A 20,056-nucleotide genomic window follows, 5' to 3' on the forward strand; every position below is an offset into this window, starting at 1 on the left:
TTGCTGGAGGAAGCTACTCTGATTTTACTCAGTCCTCAGTGTGGCAGAACTGTGACACCATCTACACTAGAGAAGAACCAAGTCACAAACTATCTACAACAGGTTTTTCAAGTATTGGCTAATTGCAGAAGTGTGTAATCCTAGTGTCCACCCAAACCAGAATTGAGGTGGCTGTGAAATCTAATGGCCTTTAAATACAACTTTTATTTTTTTTCCAGTAGGGAATCTTGCTTTTACAATGACTACGCATGAAAATATCACAGCCACCCAGGCACAGAACTCAGGCACAAGTTTCAGAATTTGCAAGAACATTTAATGCATTTCTCAGTAACTGCCATACACAATATACTTGAAATAAACATTGGGTTTTCTCTGAAAGTCTTGAGGAAGGATGAGGTTGCAAATAGCGGGAAGCGAGATAGAAGCAGGAAAGCCCAATATTTTAGAATGACACCAAGACTACAGTTTAAAACAGATTTATAAGATAGATGCTTCAGGAAAAGGAAAGTTTGGGCTGGACTAATACAAGAGAATCATGGAAAGAGACATGATTTTCAGAATTTGGGGCTAGGGAGAAGCATGAGAGTATCTGTCCATGTATAAGTGCACCTGTCCATTTTGAATGGCCCAAGCACAGGCAAGATAAGAATAGGTATTACCTATTACCATTTGCATCTATCATATTATAAAGCTTATATCCCAGTTGTTTCCTTCCACATCTCCCTGAGCGTCATCCAGCTATTACACAGCCTTGCCAACATTTACAACTGTCTCCTTAAATGCTTCAGAGATTGCTCCACTCAAACCTACTTTCATTATTAGCTTTGGCTTTCTTTTTAGTCAGCAATCTTCCTGTGCTTTCATTTCAATCTTTTTTAAAAATATATTTTGTACAAATGTATATTCCCTAAGAAAACAAAGTCAAATATCTTTGTTATGTGAACCAGACCATCATATCTAGCCACTGTGTGGGTGCCTTTTCATGAGCCACTGTGATTAATAATGATAGTGTATGTGTTGTTTAGAGCCTCCGTGGGTATGTGGTTTTGCCTATGCGTGTAAATGGCTACCTTTTAATAACTCTACATTTTGGTTATGTATTTTTCAGTCTTCTTTGGGTTGGGTTATTTTTTTTAACAACCACAGTTAAAAAATATATTCAAAACCAATTAATTGGCACAGTATACCAAATCATGAATTAACCATTAGACATGATTTGGCATGGTACGCTACAGTAAAATATGGTTGGCTAATTTGTGGCACTAATATATGGTGTGAACATAACCAGGGAGTTATTTACCCAGAGAGACAATTTGAAAACACATTTCATATATAATTTAGCAAATATAGACAAGCCATGTCAATTATACCATTATAATTCTCCCCATAATCTCTAAAATAGATTTCAAATAAAATAAACTTAATTTTCCAAGATGATCTTGTTAAGAGTCATGAAGAAATTTAATAAAAAATAGTGACACTGAAATGAAATGCAAAATTATGTCATTAATGGCAATATCTGTGAAAGATAAAATACAATGCGGATTGCAAAAAATGTAATTTCATTATGTACAAAACAAAACATGCTGATGATTTTTAGCAAAACATTTTCTGACGTGTAACCTTTATTTCATTAATATATACAATAAGTACAAGCAGTGATCAAGGCAGGAGATAATCTATTGATTCTTGGATTTACAGAAACATAAAAAGCCTCATGGAACATCCGTAGGTATTCGCAATAATTCTTCAACTTCTTCTTGTAAAGCCTCAGTCTTCTCAGCCAGGAGCATCTGCATTCAAAGGCAAAAAAGGTCACACAACTTTTTATTGTAGTGTATTTACTGTGTATCTGAGACCCCATAGCTCCCAAGGTAACTGTCATGCCCCTGTTGGAATCTGATTCCGAGGGGGAGTTCTAGCAACTGACAGGGAGTGGGAGTGTGGCTCTGGTGGCTGTGGAAGAAACTGGGGAAGGGCACAGTCTGGCTGGGCCTTCAGAGGAAGACCCGGGGTTACCTCCTCTTCACCCTAGGGCACGCAGGGAGGAACAGAGAAGGGAGCAATGTGAGTTACGGGTGAGAAAAGGGCCCTGATTCCCTTCATTAGCTGCAGCTGGGAAAACAGGATTTAAAAAGGGCATTTGCGCACAGCACCTTGCTGGAAGCAAAGCGTGCATTATCTTTGTTTGGCAAGTCTTGTCTGGGTTCTGGCGTCCTCCCAACAGTGTGTGTTTCGTTATCTTTTGAAGTCTGCAATTCCTTATCCTGCCCTGTCTCGTTAATTGCTGCAGCTGTGGTTTGTGTTGGTTTGTATTTATAATTTATATGTACTTTGGGTTCGGACTGAATTTCTTCCCTTTAAAGACTGTTCTTAGGAGAGTTTTTTCTCCAGCCGATAATAACTGGACATCGGGGGCCAAGTTGGAGGAATTAAAGGGACTTTACCTACTTTTGTGACTTTGTTGCTTTTATGCCAAGCCCCGGGTCATCTCAGTAACTTCTATAGCATTCATTTGTCTGAGGGAAATTCCCAGTCATCCAAGTCATGGTTGTTCCAATGGTGCTTTTTTCAAGAGGCAACTGGACTTTCTGGTTTTTCTTTGAAGACGTTTCACTTCTCATCCAAGGAGCTTCTTCAGCTCTGACTGGATGGTGGGGAAGATTTATACTCCTTGCAGACAGCTGGTCATTTGCATTCTTTGTATAAATCCTTCCATTCCCCACCATCTAGTCCAGGGGTTGGCAACCTTAAACACTCAAAGAGCCACAAAGGTCTTAACCGGAAACCCCCACACACATTCAATTCTGGAGCCGACCAGACTCTATGGCGGTTCCCCCACCATAGAGTCTCCTCCTAGCACAGCATCCTTTTTCCTCTACCTGTCCTAACCAAAAAGCCCTGTCAATTGTGGAGCCGACTGGCAACAGGGAGCTGCAGCAGAGGGATGAAAGAGCCACATGCGGCTCCAGAGCCACAGGTTGCTGACCCCTGATCTAGTCATAGCTGAAGAAGCTTCTTGGATGAGAAGCAAAACGTCTTCAAAGAAAAAAACAGAAAGTCCAGTTGCCTCTTGGAAAAAAAAAAAGCACTTTTGGGACAGCATTCATTTCTTAGGAGGCTCTCTGGAGCAGAGACTAGACTGAATCTTAATGCTTCTGAGGCCTCCAATTTTATTTTCTCCCAGATCAATCGAAGCATTTAGGTTTAAAACACACCAAGGCACCTGCTTTATTTGCAACAAAGGCAAAATCTGCCACGTATTTATACCTCATCCACAATCAGTGCCAGTGCACTCAGATCCTAACATCATCTAAGATTCAAACTACTGATCCTCATAATGAATGATTCTGGTTTTTTAAGCAACCCCCACAATTCATCACAGGTATCAATATATATTTCTCAACAGCAGCACTGGAATTCATCCCAACTGCCCTCACCCATAAGACTTAGATTAGCTATGTAAACAGTGACAAAATGGCTACTTGCCAAAGATGGAGATTATTTTCATCCTGATTTCTACCGAGGACTATATAAACCTCTTCCTACTTAAAACAGAAGTTGTTCCAGAGTGTCTTGCTACTGCTTTACTTACCTTTGCAGATGAAACTATTTTCCTGGCCTGAGTTCTGGACATATGTACAACACTCTTGACTAGAAGTTCTGGATCTGCATTGGCCAAGTGAGCTAAAGTTTTATAGCCTAAGTTGTAGAGTTGCTTGGCTCGAGCCTGTGAAGCAGTGGAGAAGCTAATTAAAGGAGAGAGCTAAACAATGGATCAAGACATTACACATCAGGAATGTCCAAGCTTGGCAGCTTTAAGACTTGGAGACTTCAATTCCCAGAATTCCCCAACCACAACACACCCACAATGTGTCAATCTGCTGAAAAACAAATAGCTGCTAGTATCAATCTTCACCCAGATCTGCAAAGCAGAACTTGATCTCCAGTAGCTAATCAGGCAAAAGTTGAAGGAAAATCACCCAAAGAAAGTACTTCTGAATTCAGGCGTGAGATTTACATTGAAGACATCTGTCATATGTGCCATTCCTCTCTGCAACTAGGAAGTACAGGTGGTCCTCGACTTATGTCCACAATTGAGCCCAAATTTTCTATTGCTAAGTGAGACATTCCTTAAGTGAGCCTTGCTTCATTTTATAACTTTTCTTGCCACAGTTTTTAAGTGAATCACTGCAGTTGTTAAGTTAATAACTATTGTTAAATGAATCTGTCTTCCCCACTGACTTGTCAGGAGGTTGCAATGATCCTGGGACATTGCAACCATCATAAATACGATAAATAAATACCAAGGATCTGAATTATGATCATGTGACCATGGGAATGCTGCAATGGTCATCAGTGTGAAAAACTCTCTGTGGTGACCAATTGGAAGAAATTTTAGAAGTTATTCTTACATTCTGCTTGGCTTTCTGAAAACCCTCAGTTAACCTATTTGTAAAAAGAATTCATGTATAAACCGTCAAACTAGACTTTACTAACCTCCAAAACTCCTGCCACCTCCATAAGAGGAATAAGTTCTGCTTTAACACAATAGTTTAGTCTCTTGGTAAGTTCTGGCAGGAGAGCTTTATAAACCCAAAACTCATCCAGCTCCTGTAAGAAAACACATTAGCCACATTTCTGTTGGTCAATTTTATTTAGAAAGTTATCAATCAAACCCTGCTCAGTTTCTTCTCTTACTGGGATCCATTAGTTGAATCTAAAGATTTCCAAAAGGATTAAATCAGGCCCTATATATTTGGATGTTACAATGTGATAACGTAACATCTTTCATGTTGGGATAACAAAAGAAAAACCAGCTCTTGGAGAATGTCAATACATTACCATATTTGCTAAGGGGCAATTTTAATTTTGCAAGCTACCCAGAGTTACTGAGAGTGAGTGGGCAATCATATAAATTCCAATCAATCAATCAATCATATAAATAAAATACCAGAGATTAGTTTCAAAATGAGATATACAAAATTATAAGATGTCTATGAGCTGTTATTTTCAATTTGAAAACTGTTCAGCAGGGGAGCCAAGTAATACACTGATAATTGCTTCTAAATTTAAGAACGGAAATTATATGAGACGATTACTAAAGAAATAATAACTTTTTCCCCCAAAGTAAAGCAATGAATGATGTTTTTGCCTTGCAGTGAATTATTTAGCAGTTGTACGTTACCTCACAAAAATGCAAAACTGAAGAGGAGAATGAAGCCGCTGAATTGAGAAGAGATTGAACAAATCCTCGCGGTATATTAAATTTTTCTGACACGTCCCATATGTTGGTCTCTCTTAACAAGGTATGAAGGATGAGGGACAGGTAAAGTCTATTAACAGTATTACTATCCAGTTCCTAAGAAAATAGCAAGTTCATAAAGAAACTGAAAACAACATAAAAAAGTCTTTTGCAAGCTTCTATTTCTTTAAGTTCCTTAAATAATGACAGTATATTTCACAACTTAGTAACAATGAAGCATGTATCTAAGGCACATAGTTACACTCATTGCCAAATTAGAATTTGCAATATAAATAATGGAAATATAACTGTAGAATTTTTCTGCTGATTCTGAGATTACCGTTAAAAACATTTTCCTGCTGATTTATCCAATATATACAATTAATATAATTCTTTTGTATTTGTACGATTCTTATATCATGCATCCAAATTTTGATCATTAGATGATGCATACTGGTCAGGATTGAACTGCCAAACTGCTGGCAGCCTGTAGTCAGCAGAATTAGCTGCAATACTGCATTCTAATCACTGCGCCACAGTGGCAAAGAAGTAAAGACAACGTAACAGCTTTTTCTCTTTCCCACAGACTACCAACTGTAGCTAGAGCAATAATGACAATCCCCAATGGGTGTCACTCAATGTGTTTTATGATACATCGGCATGGAGATTTCAACATGGGATTCTTCAGTATTTCAGTAATTCTTGCAATATTTTCAAAATCCTCTTATTTAGCTGTTGCTACTTTAACAAGGAGCTTAAATGGCAAGAGAAAGTGGGGAAGAGAAAGAAGAGAAACTTATAATCATTGAAATAAATAAATCACGTGTGTATTTTTCCGGCGGTCATTCAGATAAGAATGTTTAATAAACAAATCTTGCTCTTACATTCTTGATGGCTTGTCCAGATGCCTTTTTGGTAATAAAGCTCTCTGGCACTCCAACAGCGCTGGTTACTTGTTGTTCTATTGGACTGAGTTGATTGAACTAAAACAAACAAATTATAATCAGCTAAAGTTAAGCAGATAGTAACAATCTATCCTATTCTACATGACAAATGCTAAAACTTGAGCTGCAGTATTTATTCAGCTTCAAGTAGGGGTGAATGCAAAGATATGGGCATCCTGGTGGGAAGGATATAGGTGGCTAACAATGTCAACATTACATACTACCCAGAAATGTATTATAGAACTTATGAAACCTGTACCAGCAAACGTCACCTTCAGCTGTAATACACCCACCTCCTAAGCAAGATGGAGCAAAAAATAATAATCTTGTATCATTTTCCTGAAGCTCAAGAGGGGTGAAACAGACTGCATTTCTGCTAAGAGGGATTTCCACACACAATAGGGGAAGCTACTGAAAATGGCCCCTTGTAAAAGTGCCAATACTGTAGGTAAGCCTTCTTGAGTTGTCTATCCCACTTCCTCAGGTGCATAACAAAGACCTAGATCTCCCCCCTGGGCGATTTTATGCTACCATTTAATAAATGATCTGAGTTTTTACTCTTTTATGTTACCCTGATTGTTTCAATGAAGTTAGGTTTCATGGCAGTATTGTGTCATTTAATCACTGTATCTCAGTTGTTTTAACTTGCACACTGCTTTTAAATATGATTGTACGGGACTGGTATATATACACATGTATTAAATAAATGAACACATGTTAAATATAGTTAGTACTTCACATATGTTTTCCCCGCAAATAAAAGCACTTACAATGTATTTGGTAAAATCTGGATCTCTGCATAAAAGCGCTTAATTTTTAACTTATAAGACAAAAAAAATATCTCCCAACGGCAAACGAACTTTCAAAAGATCTAAATCCTGTATCTGCATGATTTTAACTTTTTTATTTAGCCTTTTGTCAGTAGCATATGTACAAATCAATCAATTTCATTTATACTGTAATGGGAGTGCCAAGGAGACCAAAAACACAATTTTTGTGCAGACAGAGAAGCTACAAAAAAAAAAGCAAGCAAAAATACCTTCCCAATGAAATTTAGTACCACGGAAGACAGGGTTTTAATTATCCTGGTGTTGTTAAGAGTACTCCTCTCTTATTATTCTAAGCTTAGGGAGGAGATACCCAAGGATGCTTTTTTGGGGAGCATCTTACCTGTTTAAAATAGACCATCCAATTTGGGCTGCACTGGGGAATCATATCATAGGGTGTTATCAGGTAGATCAAATGAAGGTAGCTTTCAAGTATTAGTCCCTCAAGTCCTTTCTTCAAGTCTGCGTAGAGGGTGTCACAGTGTGCCAATTCAACCGAACCTAAGATAGGATTAAAATTAAAGATTACATGCAATCTGCATCCTGAGGTGAGTAGAGGCATCCACAGGATCCGACCCTAAAACAACGAAAGCTGTACATTCCACCCTTTCTTATGCATGCACCAAAGGGGTGGAGCTTGCACTGTCCTGTTGCTTTCATCATTTCCTCCCTCAACCCCCGTGACCTTCCTGTGGATACTTCTACAGGTAACCACTTCGTCCTGCTTAATTGGTAAGGCCGCTTCCGCTTAACTTCATTTTAATCAATAACCCAAACATCTTTTACCTTTGAAGGTAGCTCGGCCCAACTGAGTGATCCCGAGATTATTCTGACAGTTCTTTTCACCGTCTGCATTTTCTTTCTCTTTTAGCAGCCTATTGTGTTTCAGCCATTGTAACGCTTCCATTGTTACATCCCGCAGGCTCTTGTTGGGCAGGAGCTGGGGCTGTATACTAAGCAAGGTGGCACTCATGAACTGGTAAATTTCCTCAGGATTGTTTGCTATCTGTAATAGAATATCGAGGGTCAAATATTAAACTGAGACTAAAGGCTTAGTTTGAGAGAAAAACAATTACAGCCATGACAGAAGAGAATGTTATCATTAGTTGTTTTACTTAAGAGAGTAAAAGGAGCCTTGATGGCATAGTGGTTAAAATGCAGTATTGCAAGCAAACTGCCCACAATCTGGAGTTTGATCCTGAATGGCTCGAGGTTGACTCAGCCTTCCATCCTTCTGAGGTCGGTAAAATGAGGACCCAGATTGTTGGGGGCAATGGGCTGACTCTGTAAACCTCTTAGAGAGGGCTGTAAAGTGGTATTTAAATGTGCTATTACGATTACATCTAAGTTCCTTCTTTCATACTGCTCTTTGATGTATCATTAAAGTATTGTAGCTGAAACGTAACATTTTAGAATTACTAACCTTTAAGCCAACCACCGATAAGAGTAAACTTCGGATGCCCTTGTTGGATTCAAGAAGAGTGCTGTAACAGCTTTCTAGGGGACTGGTTATTAAATTTTGAACCTTAAAACAAAGGTATAGCATGTATTAATAACTGTGAAAAAAAAGTTATGATTCTGACATGTGTCTTATGAAATGCCTGCTCCATTATATCCTGAGCATTATTTTAATTCTATCATTTCTTGCAATTAAAGCCTTGCTCTGTATTGTCTCACCAATTCAAATCATTTATCATTGGGAATGTTATCTTCTCAGAGGTAGCCTTATGTTTTTGCAGTATTTTTTCCTCAAAATATACAACTATGCATTCACAGTTGCTCTATAGTGACTGCATTGTAATACCAATCTATTCAAGAAGATGTGGGGGTATAAGAAAAATACTTGTTTTTAAGTTTTTGTGATGTGGGATAGCTTAATTGTTTTAATTAATGAATAAATACAATTGTCCTTGAATGCCACGATCCTGTCCTAAATTGACGAAAAGAGGGCACACTTTCTACTAAAGCAAAGAAGCAAACACTTGTAAACTTAGGTTATGATATTACTTGGCAGTGACACAATTATGAGGAATTTATTTGTCCTTCTAAAGTGAAGCTATCTTTAAATGTACGTAGTAAAAGAAGAAATGAATTAGTTCAGACTAAGGCCTTATTATCACTCCTCCCACTACTATTTAATCAATTAATCCCGATGACTTAGAAATCTCAAATTGGCCATCCTTTTCACTTAAGTTACCAGTTTTTTGTCTTTCTCTTGCACAATCAGAATACTTTCACCAGCCTTGTCAATGCCAGCTCGGCCAGCTCGACCAATCATCTGTTTATACTGGTTCTTCTTCAAGAAGTCCGTAGCAACATAGGGCGCTCTTAAAATTACCCTGTGGAATCCATGAACATGTACTTTAATTATTTCACTTATATCCATTTTTTTTCTTTCCTCATTAAGCAAAAGTGCTTGAAAATACTTGTGTTCAACACTCCTCTTCTAGACTATATTCTTTCAGACTTTGGGTGGGATTCGCATGACTGAATGTCTGTTTGTAAATAATTCTCTGGAAAGAGAAAAATAGCATTTAGGGAAAGATTTGGTTCTAAACCCTAGTTTTTAATAAGTATGGATAGTTCTTCTTTTAAAAGAAAAAAGAAATACCAAATCATTAGAATTTCCGTAGCTGCTGCTTGAGAGAGCCAACGGATACTTAAGGAGCATCGCTTAGCTCTTGGGTCATGCCCAATTTTGGTGGATTCAGTGAATGAATTTTTACCACATTTCACACGATGAACATTAAAAAGAGAAGCCAGTACTACAACCTTCGAGCAGGCAGGTTCACTCCTGCAGCAAGCGTAGATGTGCAGGTTAGCAGACAGAGGAGGCCTGAGGAATAAGCTGCTTCTATACATTTCCGCTCATCGCTGGTGAGACCGCTGTGGTGGTAAGCAATTCCAAACGGAACAGTCTGTTTCAAAACCGGGCAAAGTTTTCCACTGCAGATGTTTCTTAACTCTCTTAGAAGGTTGTGTTTTTCTTTCTCCTTGACCTTTTTAAAGTCTCTAGGGAAAAAAAAGGTAGCATTAGACAATGGGTATACCCTTCCTTGGGATTTTGTGGAAAACATAACTATTCTTTTCATCTAGGATGAACAAGGAACGATCAATTACAACACGCACCAAAAGTTCAAATGTCCAGGTAGTCTTTGACTTCTGACTGTTCGCTTAGCGACCAATGTGATAGTAGACCTCCCCTGCTATATGCCCTTGCTGCAACTCTTTGACATACTAAGACAAACATACCCTGCAATGCTTTACATTTGTTTAGGATCAGGAGTGGTATTCCACTGGTTTGGTCGAACTGGTAGCTCCAAGGATTATCTGTGAGTGAACTGGTTCACTCCGACGATCAGCTGCTGGGCTGGCCCACCGGCCTGCCCCAGCTCTTTTCTGACCTTTATTTCCTGGTTTTCAAGCTCAGCTGCTTTGTGTGGTACAGCGGATTGCTGCGCGTCAGCTGTACCGCACAAAGAGGAGAGAGAGGACACAGGGAGAGTGCAGGATTGCAGGAGAAGCTCAGTAGCAAACTCTCTAAAGCGTGCCCACCAAGCCCCGCCTACAGAACCAGTGGTAATTTTTTTTTTGAACCCCACCACTGCTTAGCATGCAAATGCAACATTTCTGCATCAAATTAACACTGACACCAGGAGATCCGTGAAAATGTTTATTTAGCGTAACGTTTCCCAACCTTGGCTGCCTTAAGCTCTGTGGACTTCAACTTCCAGGATTCCTCAGCCGGCATGGCTGACTTGAGGAATTCTGGGATCTGAAGCCCACATAAGTCAAACTGGCCAGGGTTGAGAAACAGTGATTTAGCAATTAAAGTGCACGTAGGAGACCTACCCTTTTATGTGTTTGCATATCATGCCTGCTACATTTTCACAGTTCTTTTTAGTAGGACAGAAGACAAGGCAGGAGTGCTTGGGAATAACCTCTGTGACCAATGCAATAAGATGATCAGGATCTACCTTCTGCAGTTCACTAGAATACTAAAATATTAAGCAGAGTTATTTCTAAATGGAAGCAAATTGTTGTAATCTCAATTTGTCAAAGTCTTCATTCTAAGCTTCAATACCTCTAATTGGATACAAAGGAGGCAAATTACAAAACTATCCCTACTTCATAACTGAGTTTTTAATACTTGCTTTCGATGTGCTTCATCTCCCAAATAATTTCTAAAAAGAAATACAAGATAAGCATTTAATTCTTCAGTGTTTTACATCTCCCACTTAAGGCAGTAGAATCAAGACCAGCAAAGGATCACACTTAAATGACGTACAAAAAGTTAGGAAATACTTTGAAAATGAAGTAGTCCTCAACTTACAGCCACAATGGAGCCCAACATTTACGTTGCTAAATGAGAAATTTGTTAAATGAGCTTTGCCCCATTTTACGACTTTCCCCGCCGTATTTGTTAAGTGAATCACTGCAATTCTTAAATGAGTAACAGGGCTGTTAAATGGATCTGGTTTCCCCATTGACTTTGCTTGTCAGAAGGTCGCAAAAGATCACGTGACTCCGGGATACTGCAACCGTCATAAATGTGAGTCAACTGTCAAGCATCCGACTGTAAATCATATGACCTTGGGGATGCTGCAATGGTCATAAGTGTGAAAATTGGACTTAGGTAACTTTTTAAAGTGCTGTTGTAACTTCCAACAGTTACTAAATGAGCTGTTGTAAGTCAAGGACTACCTGTATGTATTATTTATTTATGATATTTTAGAGTAGGGGTTCCTAAACTTTTTACCGTCATATTTTCCTTTAATGCAGCATTTCCCAATCTTAGCCATTTAAAGATGTCTGGACTTCAATTCCCACAAGATTCCAGCCAGCAATGTATTCTGGGAGTTGAAGTCCATACATCTTAAAATGGCTAAGCTTGGAAATCACTGCTTTAGTGTAATCTTTACACACACTTCCCCTAAAAACACAAATGAACAATGAAAACAATACAATAGAGCTTTATTTTAATAGAGAAGACATTTTTTTTTTTTAAAAAAAAGCCAAAGATTGTGCCTCTTCCAGCACCATGTTACTCATTTGAAATGTTTGGGGGAAAGTAAATTTATGGCATCAATGTACCATTAAAAGATTCTTCACTTCCTGGACACTGTCTACACCTCCTCAAGGAAGGTGTGCCGCACACTTTGGGAAGCTCCATTTTAGAGACTGTTATGGTGCTTAGCAATAACGAATGACATGGAAAATGGTTGTTGAAAAAGCTGTGTTTGAAACTGAAGCTGCCAACTGAAAAGGAAAAACCTCCGCATTTAGCTGAATTACCTTGAAATCAAGGAGCCGTGAAAACGTAAGTCCATTTTCTGCTTTGCTATCAGTTTCGTAGATGCTGTCCTGTATTTTAACATATTCTTTCAATTCAACCTATATTGTGGAAAGGTACATAGAATAATTGGGTTAGACCATGAATGTACTGGTAGTCCTCCACTTGTGACCACAACTGAACCCAACATTTCTGCTGTTAAATGAGACATGTGTTAAGCTAGTTTTGCTCCTTTATGTTTCTTCTTCTACACAGTCGGCACAAGAAAGTAAAAATATTTCCTGGTCTTTCAACAAATCAATGTAAACATCAGTGACTTAAAAACAGAGCAAACCTACATTTTCAAATCAATTTCTCTATTTTTTGTAAGGTGAATACACCAAATTCTCTATGCAATTTATGAATTTTATGGAGAATTCACATAGAATTCTCTATAAAATTCTCTATACAGAATTCATAATGAATGTTTTTGAACTATTGAGAACTATTCATTCACCTCTGTTATTATGTAACAATTATTTCTTAGAAAATACATTTTTTCATTCAGTAACATACAGGTCTGAAATTACTTGTGTAGAATTCTGCTTTCAGGAACTGCTGTAAGTCTTCAACATTCCTTAATGTTGCACTCATTCCAATGATCTGAGTTGTTTCTATGCAAAAATGAAACAGAATCAACCTTAAATGCTAAATATATGTGCTTAAGAATTAAAATATACAAGAATCCATACTGCAAACAAAGAATGCCTAGAACTTCTTACATAAAAATATTACCATTATACTATCACCTCAAGGTCAGTGTATTTTTTTCAACTATATTGAATGCTGTTCCAATACAAACAGCATGAAATATATTTCTGAAAGCCTCTGAGAGGACAAACATTATTTATTCTTAAAAGCATACAATGAAAACTTCAAATAGTAGTCAACGATAAGTAAGTTTTACTGAAATCAATGTGAATTAACTTCTGAATATAAAGTCATAGGAGTATCCATACATTTTATGCAACTTCTCTCTGCATCCATAAAGTGGCAATCAAACAATTTCAAGATGCATAAATATATAAGAGGCTGTTTTTTTTTAAGAATTGTATTTCCTTGTTCTTGAAAAAAATGATAAGCCATGCACAGTTTGCAAGACAGAAACTGACCAATGCTGTTTATAACACTTTATAGATAATCCTCAACTTATCGCCACATTTGGCACCAGTATTTCAACATATTTAAGATAACCCCTTGGAGTTATTTGGGAAAAAAAATTTTTTTCTTCATTGTGTAGCTCTTTGTAGGATTTTGAAACTGCCACTTTCCCTTTACAATAATTTCAGGAAATTAAAGATAATCCTTTCATGTTACCTGTTTTCCCCAAAATAAAACCTATCCCAAAAATAAGCCCTTGCATGTTTTTACACATGCAACTAATATAAGCCCTATCCCCCCCAAATAAGCCCTATTTAAATGCCTGCGCAGTCGCCCACCTGCCCATTCTGTCTGGTTGCTTGTGATGCCTACATGAGGTGGGGGGATGGAACTGCCCCATGCACCCCATAACGGCTTACCTCAGGGCCCCCACCACCAGGCCATTCATGTTCCAACAATGGCACTGACGTGTCGTTTGGCCTCCTGCTCCGTTGCGGCCACGAGCAAGCAGAAGTGGGCTGGTGGCCAAGCCGTGTTCTGCTGGACAGGGCTGCCAGAACTACTGCTGCTGCAAGGCGAGACAGTCGTCAGGGCATGGGTGGCCTGGCTGTGGGGGCCCTGAGGTAAGTTGGTGCAGGGCACGTGGGGCAGGTCCATCCCTTGCTCATGGCAGCAGCACTGACACACCGCGTGGCCTCCTGCCCTGCCATGAGCAAGAAGTGGGCTTCCCATACATGAGGATAAAAAAAATAAGACATCTCCCAAAAATAAGCCCTAGTGCTTATTTCAGAGCCCAAAAGAAAATAAGACTGGGTCTTATTTTTGGGAAAACATGGTATTTGGGGAACCCAGAACGGGATGGAGCCCATCAAATGGCTTGTGTGATCTGCTGTCGTCGGGGCAGGGGGTGAGAGTTGGGAGTGATTTTTTTTATTTTTTTTTCCAGATTTTGTTCTATTGTACTTTATTAATTTGATTCTTTTTGTTAATTTTTATTGTTTTTTAACTTTAAATATGGTTTTACATTCTGTAAGCTGCCTCGAGTCGCCATGGGAGAATAGGCGGCAATATAAATTCAATAAATAAATAAATAAGTAAACAAACAGCGTCTCTTTTGTAGTTTTTTGAAATAGTCATAACTAACCTATAAGTACACAGTAAAGGAAATTCACAAGACGACTTTCCAGATATTATAGAGTTAACTTACTGCTTGCATATAAAACCTTAGAAAGGGTCATTTCTAGTATCCCGCCACGACCACCTTCTCCAAGCATATGCAACTTTAAATGAGAAAAAGATATTAAAAAAAATCACAAAGCTGCAAGGTAATTTACTGAGTACAAAGAAGTTGGAAATAGAATGTTTTTATCATTATTTAGGTAACAAACCTCGTCAACTACAACTAGACCCAGGCTGTCAATTCTTCCTGCTTCTATCAAGGCATTCACCAGGCTGTGTCCCTTTTCAATAGTAGCAATGTACACGGATTTCTTTTGCCTTCTCTTGATTGGAGGAATCCTTCCTTTACTTCCTGCATATTCTTCTACCAAGAAACCGAGTTCCATTCCAAAACCACACAAACTCCCAACCTAGAATATGAAGAAAATAATAGCAATAGCACTTATATACCGTTTCACAGTGCTTTTCAGCCTTCTCTTAAGTGGTTTACAGAGTCAGCCTCTTGCCCCCAGCAATCAGGGATCCTCATTTTACCCACCTTGGAAGGAAGGCTGACTCAACCTTGAGCCTGATGAGATTCAAGCTGCCAAATTGCAGGCAGCCGGCAATCAGCAGAAGTAGCCTGCAGTACTGCACTCTAACCACTACACCTCAGCAGTTTGCAATGTCAGCACATTGCCTCATTTTACCCACCTGAGAAGGATGGAAGGCTGAGTCAACCTTGAACCTGGTGGGATTCGAGCTGCCAAATTGCAGGCAGCTGGGAATAAGCGAAGTAGCCTGCAGTACTGCACTCTGACCACTGCGCCACCGAGGCTAACTTTACAATGATACAATTTCATGATACAAGTACATGAAATGTAGGCATTTCCTCGGTCGTCAGCCTCCCGACCTCCAATGCAGGTAGTCCTCAACTTACGACCACAATGGAGCCCAAAATTTCCATCGCTAAGCAAGGCAGTTAAGCAAGTGAATTTTGTCACATTTCACGACCTTTCTTGCCAAAGCTGTTATGTGAAATCACTGCAGTTGTTAAGTATGATTGTCAAGTGAATATGGCTTCCCCACTGACTTTGAAAGTCGCAAAAGGGGATCATGGCCCCCAGGACACTGCAACCATCATAAATATGAGTTAGTTGCCAAGCAATTGAATTTTGATCATTTGATCATGGGGATACTGCAATAGTCGTAAGTGTGGAAAATGGCCGTAAGTCCATTTGTACAGTGTCGTTGTGACTTCTAATGGTCACTAGATGAATAGCTCTAAGTCGAGGACTACCCGTACTACCAAATTGAAATCTCAGCTGTGCAAACCGAGCATTTTATCCTACCACAACTGGAGCCCTGTGGATGGGAGTTAATCAAATGCCATGAGGTAGATGAATATCAAAGCTGGTTTTCGCACCTTCTCCTGGACTAAAGCCACGTAAGGCAGGATCATTAAAACATCCATTTGTTTGCAGAGTAATTCTCGAAGAATTAAAATTTCAGCGACAAGGGTTTTTCCACCACTGGTTGGCAAGGAATATATTAAGTTCTTTCGCTTTTGCAGGGATTCAAACGTTAAACAATCATGCTGCCAGTCTGTAAAATTAAAAAGACATTTCTTATAGTCTTCCCTTTCTGGGTTAGCATTCACAGTGATTCATGATGAAAATTAATCTGTTTGGGGACTCTAAGAAAACTTGGCAAACTTCAGGACCTTTGACAAAAACTCACTTATAAACGGTATTATTTTATAAGTACCTGGGAAACATTTAAAAAGAACTACTGAAGCATTACTGTAGTACATATATGAAATTAATGTCAGTATTATGGAATTAATGTGGAAGTGGTGCAGTGGCCTAGAGGTGGAGCTTTTGCCTTACAATCAGGAGGCTGCGAGTTTGATCCTAGGTCGAGACAGATATTTCTCTCTCTGGGCGCAATGAGAATATATCTGCTGAACAAAACTCCGCATTGGTGACAGGAAGGTCATCCGGCCAGTAAACACTCTGCTAGTTCCATTCAGTTGCCCAGATTCCACCCTGCAAGGGATTATGGGGTCGTTAAAAGATGATGATGAAATTAATATCAGTATTATGTTTAAATGTGACTGACATTGCAATGACAAACCTGTGTAACTGTAATCATAGTTGTGGTTGTAAGTCAAGGACTATGTGTAAAATAATTTGGTTTCAGAAATAGAACAAGCAAAAATTGCCCTGAACTGGAATTCATCACAGTAGCAAAGATCACAGCAGAGATTGGTGATATTACCATAAAGCTTCTCAATTCCTCTGATTTGTAGCAGTAGCTCCTTGACTTTCGTGGGTAAACCGTAGAAAGGACCAATGTCTACAAAAGCCAAGCTGCCAGTTGTCTCTGCAACGGCCATTCCTTCAGTTACAATAGCTTCTTTCAGCTGTTTGCTTTTAGAAACCAACGAAGCAGAGGATCTGGCATTCCCAGCCATGGCACTTTTGAGATAGTCTTTGAGACTCTTTCGCCTACCTGGGCCAAACAAAGCAGTTCTCACCGACTTACAATCTTGTTTATTATTCTCTGAATCACTGCGGTACGGCAGATGTGAGAAGTCCAGCTGACAGGGTATTTCTTTTATGACCGCTTCTTTCTGAGAACATTCCTCTGAACGCTGACGAAATAAAAGCTGGGAGGACGGAAGGCTATCTAAATCAGGATCCTGAGGCTCTGAGCTATTGTCCTGCACCTTCATCCTTTCCCAAGAATCATATTCTCGTATGCCTCTGGAGCTAATCGCAGAGTTTGTCTCCGAAAATACCTGTGCCAGGTTCCTGGCATTTGTCATCTGAGTACCTCCACCTACAGGCCGCGCAGCAAGGTTGCAATCTAAACTGTCAGAATCCAGAGTATCCTTACTAAAGTGCATGTGCTTTTGCTCTAAACCATCCATTTCAGTTAAGAAAGAGTTGTTGGCAGAAAAGCTGTCATAGTCGGCAAACATATCATCGCTGTCAAAGTACTGAAAGAAAGAAAAAAAGGTGAATGAGACTTCTTAATACTAAGCATTTATATCTCGGATGATAAAATATTCATTCTTCTGGCAAAAGATGCAACTATGAGGATGAAATAGATTTGTCATTTTTACCCACTTACAGAGTCCTTCCCAAGGATCTGGGATAGGCAGGTGACGTTTTATGGTGTTGTAGAAAGTTAGCACCCACCCCACTCCTAGAAGAATGAAATATTTTGAGAAATATTTAAAAAGGCAGAATATTATATTTCCCCCAAAAAGAGAAACAAATCTTAAAGGAAACAGCAACTCAGAGCCACGGTTCCCTGCCCCAAGCAGATACTAAGCGGAAACCAGCTTTTAGAAATGTAGATTTGGTAATCCATTCAAGACAGGATATTTTGAACAGAGGCAGAATTGGGTAGAATGGTACGATCAGTCCACACTCCAAACCAGGAAAGCCATTAAGACACAATAGGAATGGCCCAACACCCTTTCAGGACACAGGCCTCCTCATCACATCATCTCAGAGTCCAGGCTTCAATCAAACTTTATTCAGACAACCTAAAAAGTTACCTATGACCCCTGCATAGCCCCCCGGGAGTCTGACAACCAATAGAATACAACGATAAATAACCCTCACTCTCCACTCCATGTGATCAGCTGCCCAGGACTTCAAACGCATGTGGTTCTGTCCCTCAATAAACCATCTTTCCAATCAGTCTCCATGTTTCCAGTGTCTTTCTCCCTTACATGGAACAGACCAGATGGATAAAAAGGTAAAGGGTCCCCTACAGATGTGTGCTAGTCGTTCTCAGCTCTAGGGGAGGTGTCATCTCCATTACAAAGCCGAAGAGCCAGTGCTGTCCGAAGACGTCTCCGTGGTCATGTGGCCGGCATGACTAAACGCCGAAGGCACACAGAATGCTGTTACCTTCCCACCAAAGGGGTCCCTATTTTTCTACTTGCATTTTTACATGCTTTTGAACTGCTAGGTTGGCGGAAGCTGGGACAAGTAAACAGGAGCACACTCCGTTACGCGGTGCTAGGGATTCGAACTGCCGAACTTCTGATCAACAAGCTCAGCGTCTTAGCCACTGAGCCACAGCGTCCCCAAACAGATGGATTATTTCTTCCAATAGTGTTAAGAGATGTAAGCTGGTCTGAGTGAAGCGGCCATCTGTAATTGACTGATGGTGAATTTGTCAATGCCTATGGTGTTCAAGTGGTGCTCCGGTTATCCATTATTATTATCATCATTAATTTTATTATGCAACTAAGCAAACCGTGCAGACTTGAGCCAGGGAGGAGCTGGTGTGCCAGTTGGATTTGATGCTCAGTGATAGTAGCTTAAGGGGAGATGAGGAAAAAGGATATTGGAAAGAGCCAGCTATTTCAATAAAGTTCCAACTTGAGCAGGAGCAAAATTCTGATCTTTCATATAAGGGATTGAAAAGACATCACACACCCATTGAATTTCCCCTAAAGTTGCCCTATCCTCTGTAAAGATAAATTCCTTGTACTCCAAGCATGCAACAACAAAATTATTTAGAATGCCAATCATTCCAAATCCAGGCTGAACATCTGACTGAATGTGCGCCATATGATGATGACAATAATAAAATACAAAATAAAATAAAAAAATAACAAAACAACAATAATAATAAATAATGAGATTGGACAAACATTTGTCTGAAATGGGGTAGGGTTTCCTGCTTGAGCAGGAGGTTAGACTAGAGGACCTCTAAGGTCCCTTTCCAACTCTGTTCCTCTGTTATAATGGAGCCTCTCAGCCTCAAATCTGCTGTGTATCTACCTCCGGCTTCGGCTCCTCGAGCTCTTCCTCGCTTTCGTCCGAGTTCAGTTTCTTGCGGGTCGGCGGGGAAGTCGACCGGGACCTGCCTCTGCAATTTATGCCGGGTGAATCCGCCCCTGAGCCCGGTCGCTGTCGCCGCCGCTTCCTTCGCTCCTGTGTCCTTCTCCTGACAGCCCCACCGCCCTCCATGGAAAAGCGGTATAGCCCTCGCCGCCGGGCTCAACCCTCCCGGGTCAGCCGGTACTGCCCCAGGCGGGCAGGTTCAGAATTGAGCCGCTTCTTACGAGAGGCAGCAACTCCATTTTCTCTGATTTCCCCCCTTTTTTCGGGAAAGGAACCGTCCGCCTCTGAGCGAGGACTGTACCATCTACTAGAAAAAGGGTGGAGGGTTTTCATTAACCCGGGACCCCGAAAAGGCACTAACCGCCCTCACGCCCCTATTGAAGGTTCCGATGAGCTTCGGATAAGTGAACTACAACTCCCGGCATTCCTCGCATTGGGCGGCCATGTCGGCAAAGGTCTGATGGATTTGGGTTCGAACAAAAAACAGTACAGAGAACTGGGATGAATCCCGTGCTGTTATGACGAAAGACCGCCGGATTGGTTGAACTTCTTTGAAAGGATTGGCTAACCGCAAG

The 20,056-nt window shown here is 39.9% G+C and overlaps 1 protein-coding gene across 2 annotated transcripts; it reads right to left on the bottom strand.

Annotated features, from left to right (window-relative positions):
* Positions 1 to 590: 590 nt before the first annotated feature.
* HELQ (helicase, POLQ like) lies at positions 591 to 19,974 on the bottom strand. Of its 2 annotated transcripts, XM_026687146.2 has the most exons (18): positions 19,419 to 19,974; positions 16,888 to 17,611; positions 16,034 to 16,212; positions 14,838 to 15,038; positions 14,657 to 14,729; positions 12,865 to 12,962; positions 12,312 to 12,410; positions 10,869 to 11,014; positions 9,789 to 10,028; positions 9,214 to 9,355; positions 8,440 to 8,541; positions 7,803 to 8,022; positions 7,360 to 7,517; positions 6,130 to 6,228; positions 5,189 to 5,362; positions 4,501 to 4,614; positions 3,596 to 3,730; positions 591 to 1,793 (listed from the first exon to the last, which is right to left on the bottom strand). In XM_026687146.2, exons 1-18 carry the CDS (start codon positions 19,605 to 19,607, stop codon positions 1,716 to 1,718), a joined length of 3,171 nt encoding a protein of 1,056 aa, XP_026542931.2. In that variant the 5' UTR covers positions 19,608 to 19,974; the 3' UTR covers positions 591 to 1,715. The 2 variants fall into 2 exon arrangements, with proteins under 2 accessions (XP_026542931.2, XP_087818914.1); XM_087962788.1 differs by lacking the exons at positions 591 to 1,793; positions 3,596 to 3,730; positions 4,501 to 4,614 and having other exon boundaries at positions 5,229 to 5,390.
* Positions 19,975 to 20,056: the final 82 nt, after the last annotated feature.

The sequence above is a fragment of the Notechis scutatus genome, chromosome 4 (genome assembly GCF_049901735.1).
Source record: "Notechis scutatus isolate UNSWTSFEM ecotype Mainland chromosome 4, rNotScu1.2, whole genome shotgun sequence".
Lineage (NCBI taxonomy): Eukaryota > Metazoa > Chordata > Lepidosauria > Squamata > Elapidae > Notechis > Notechis scutatus.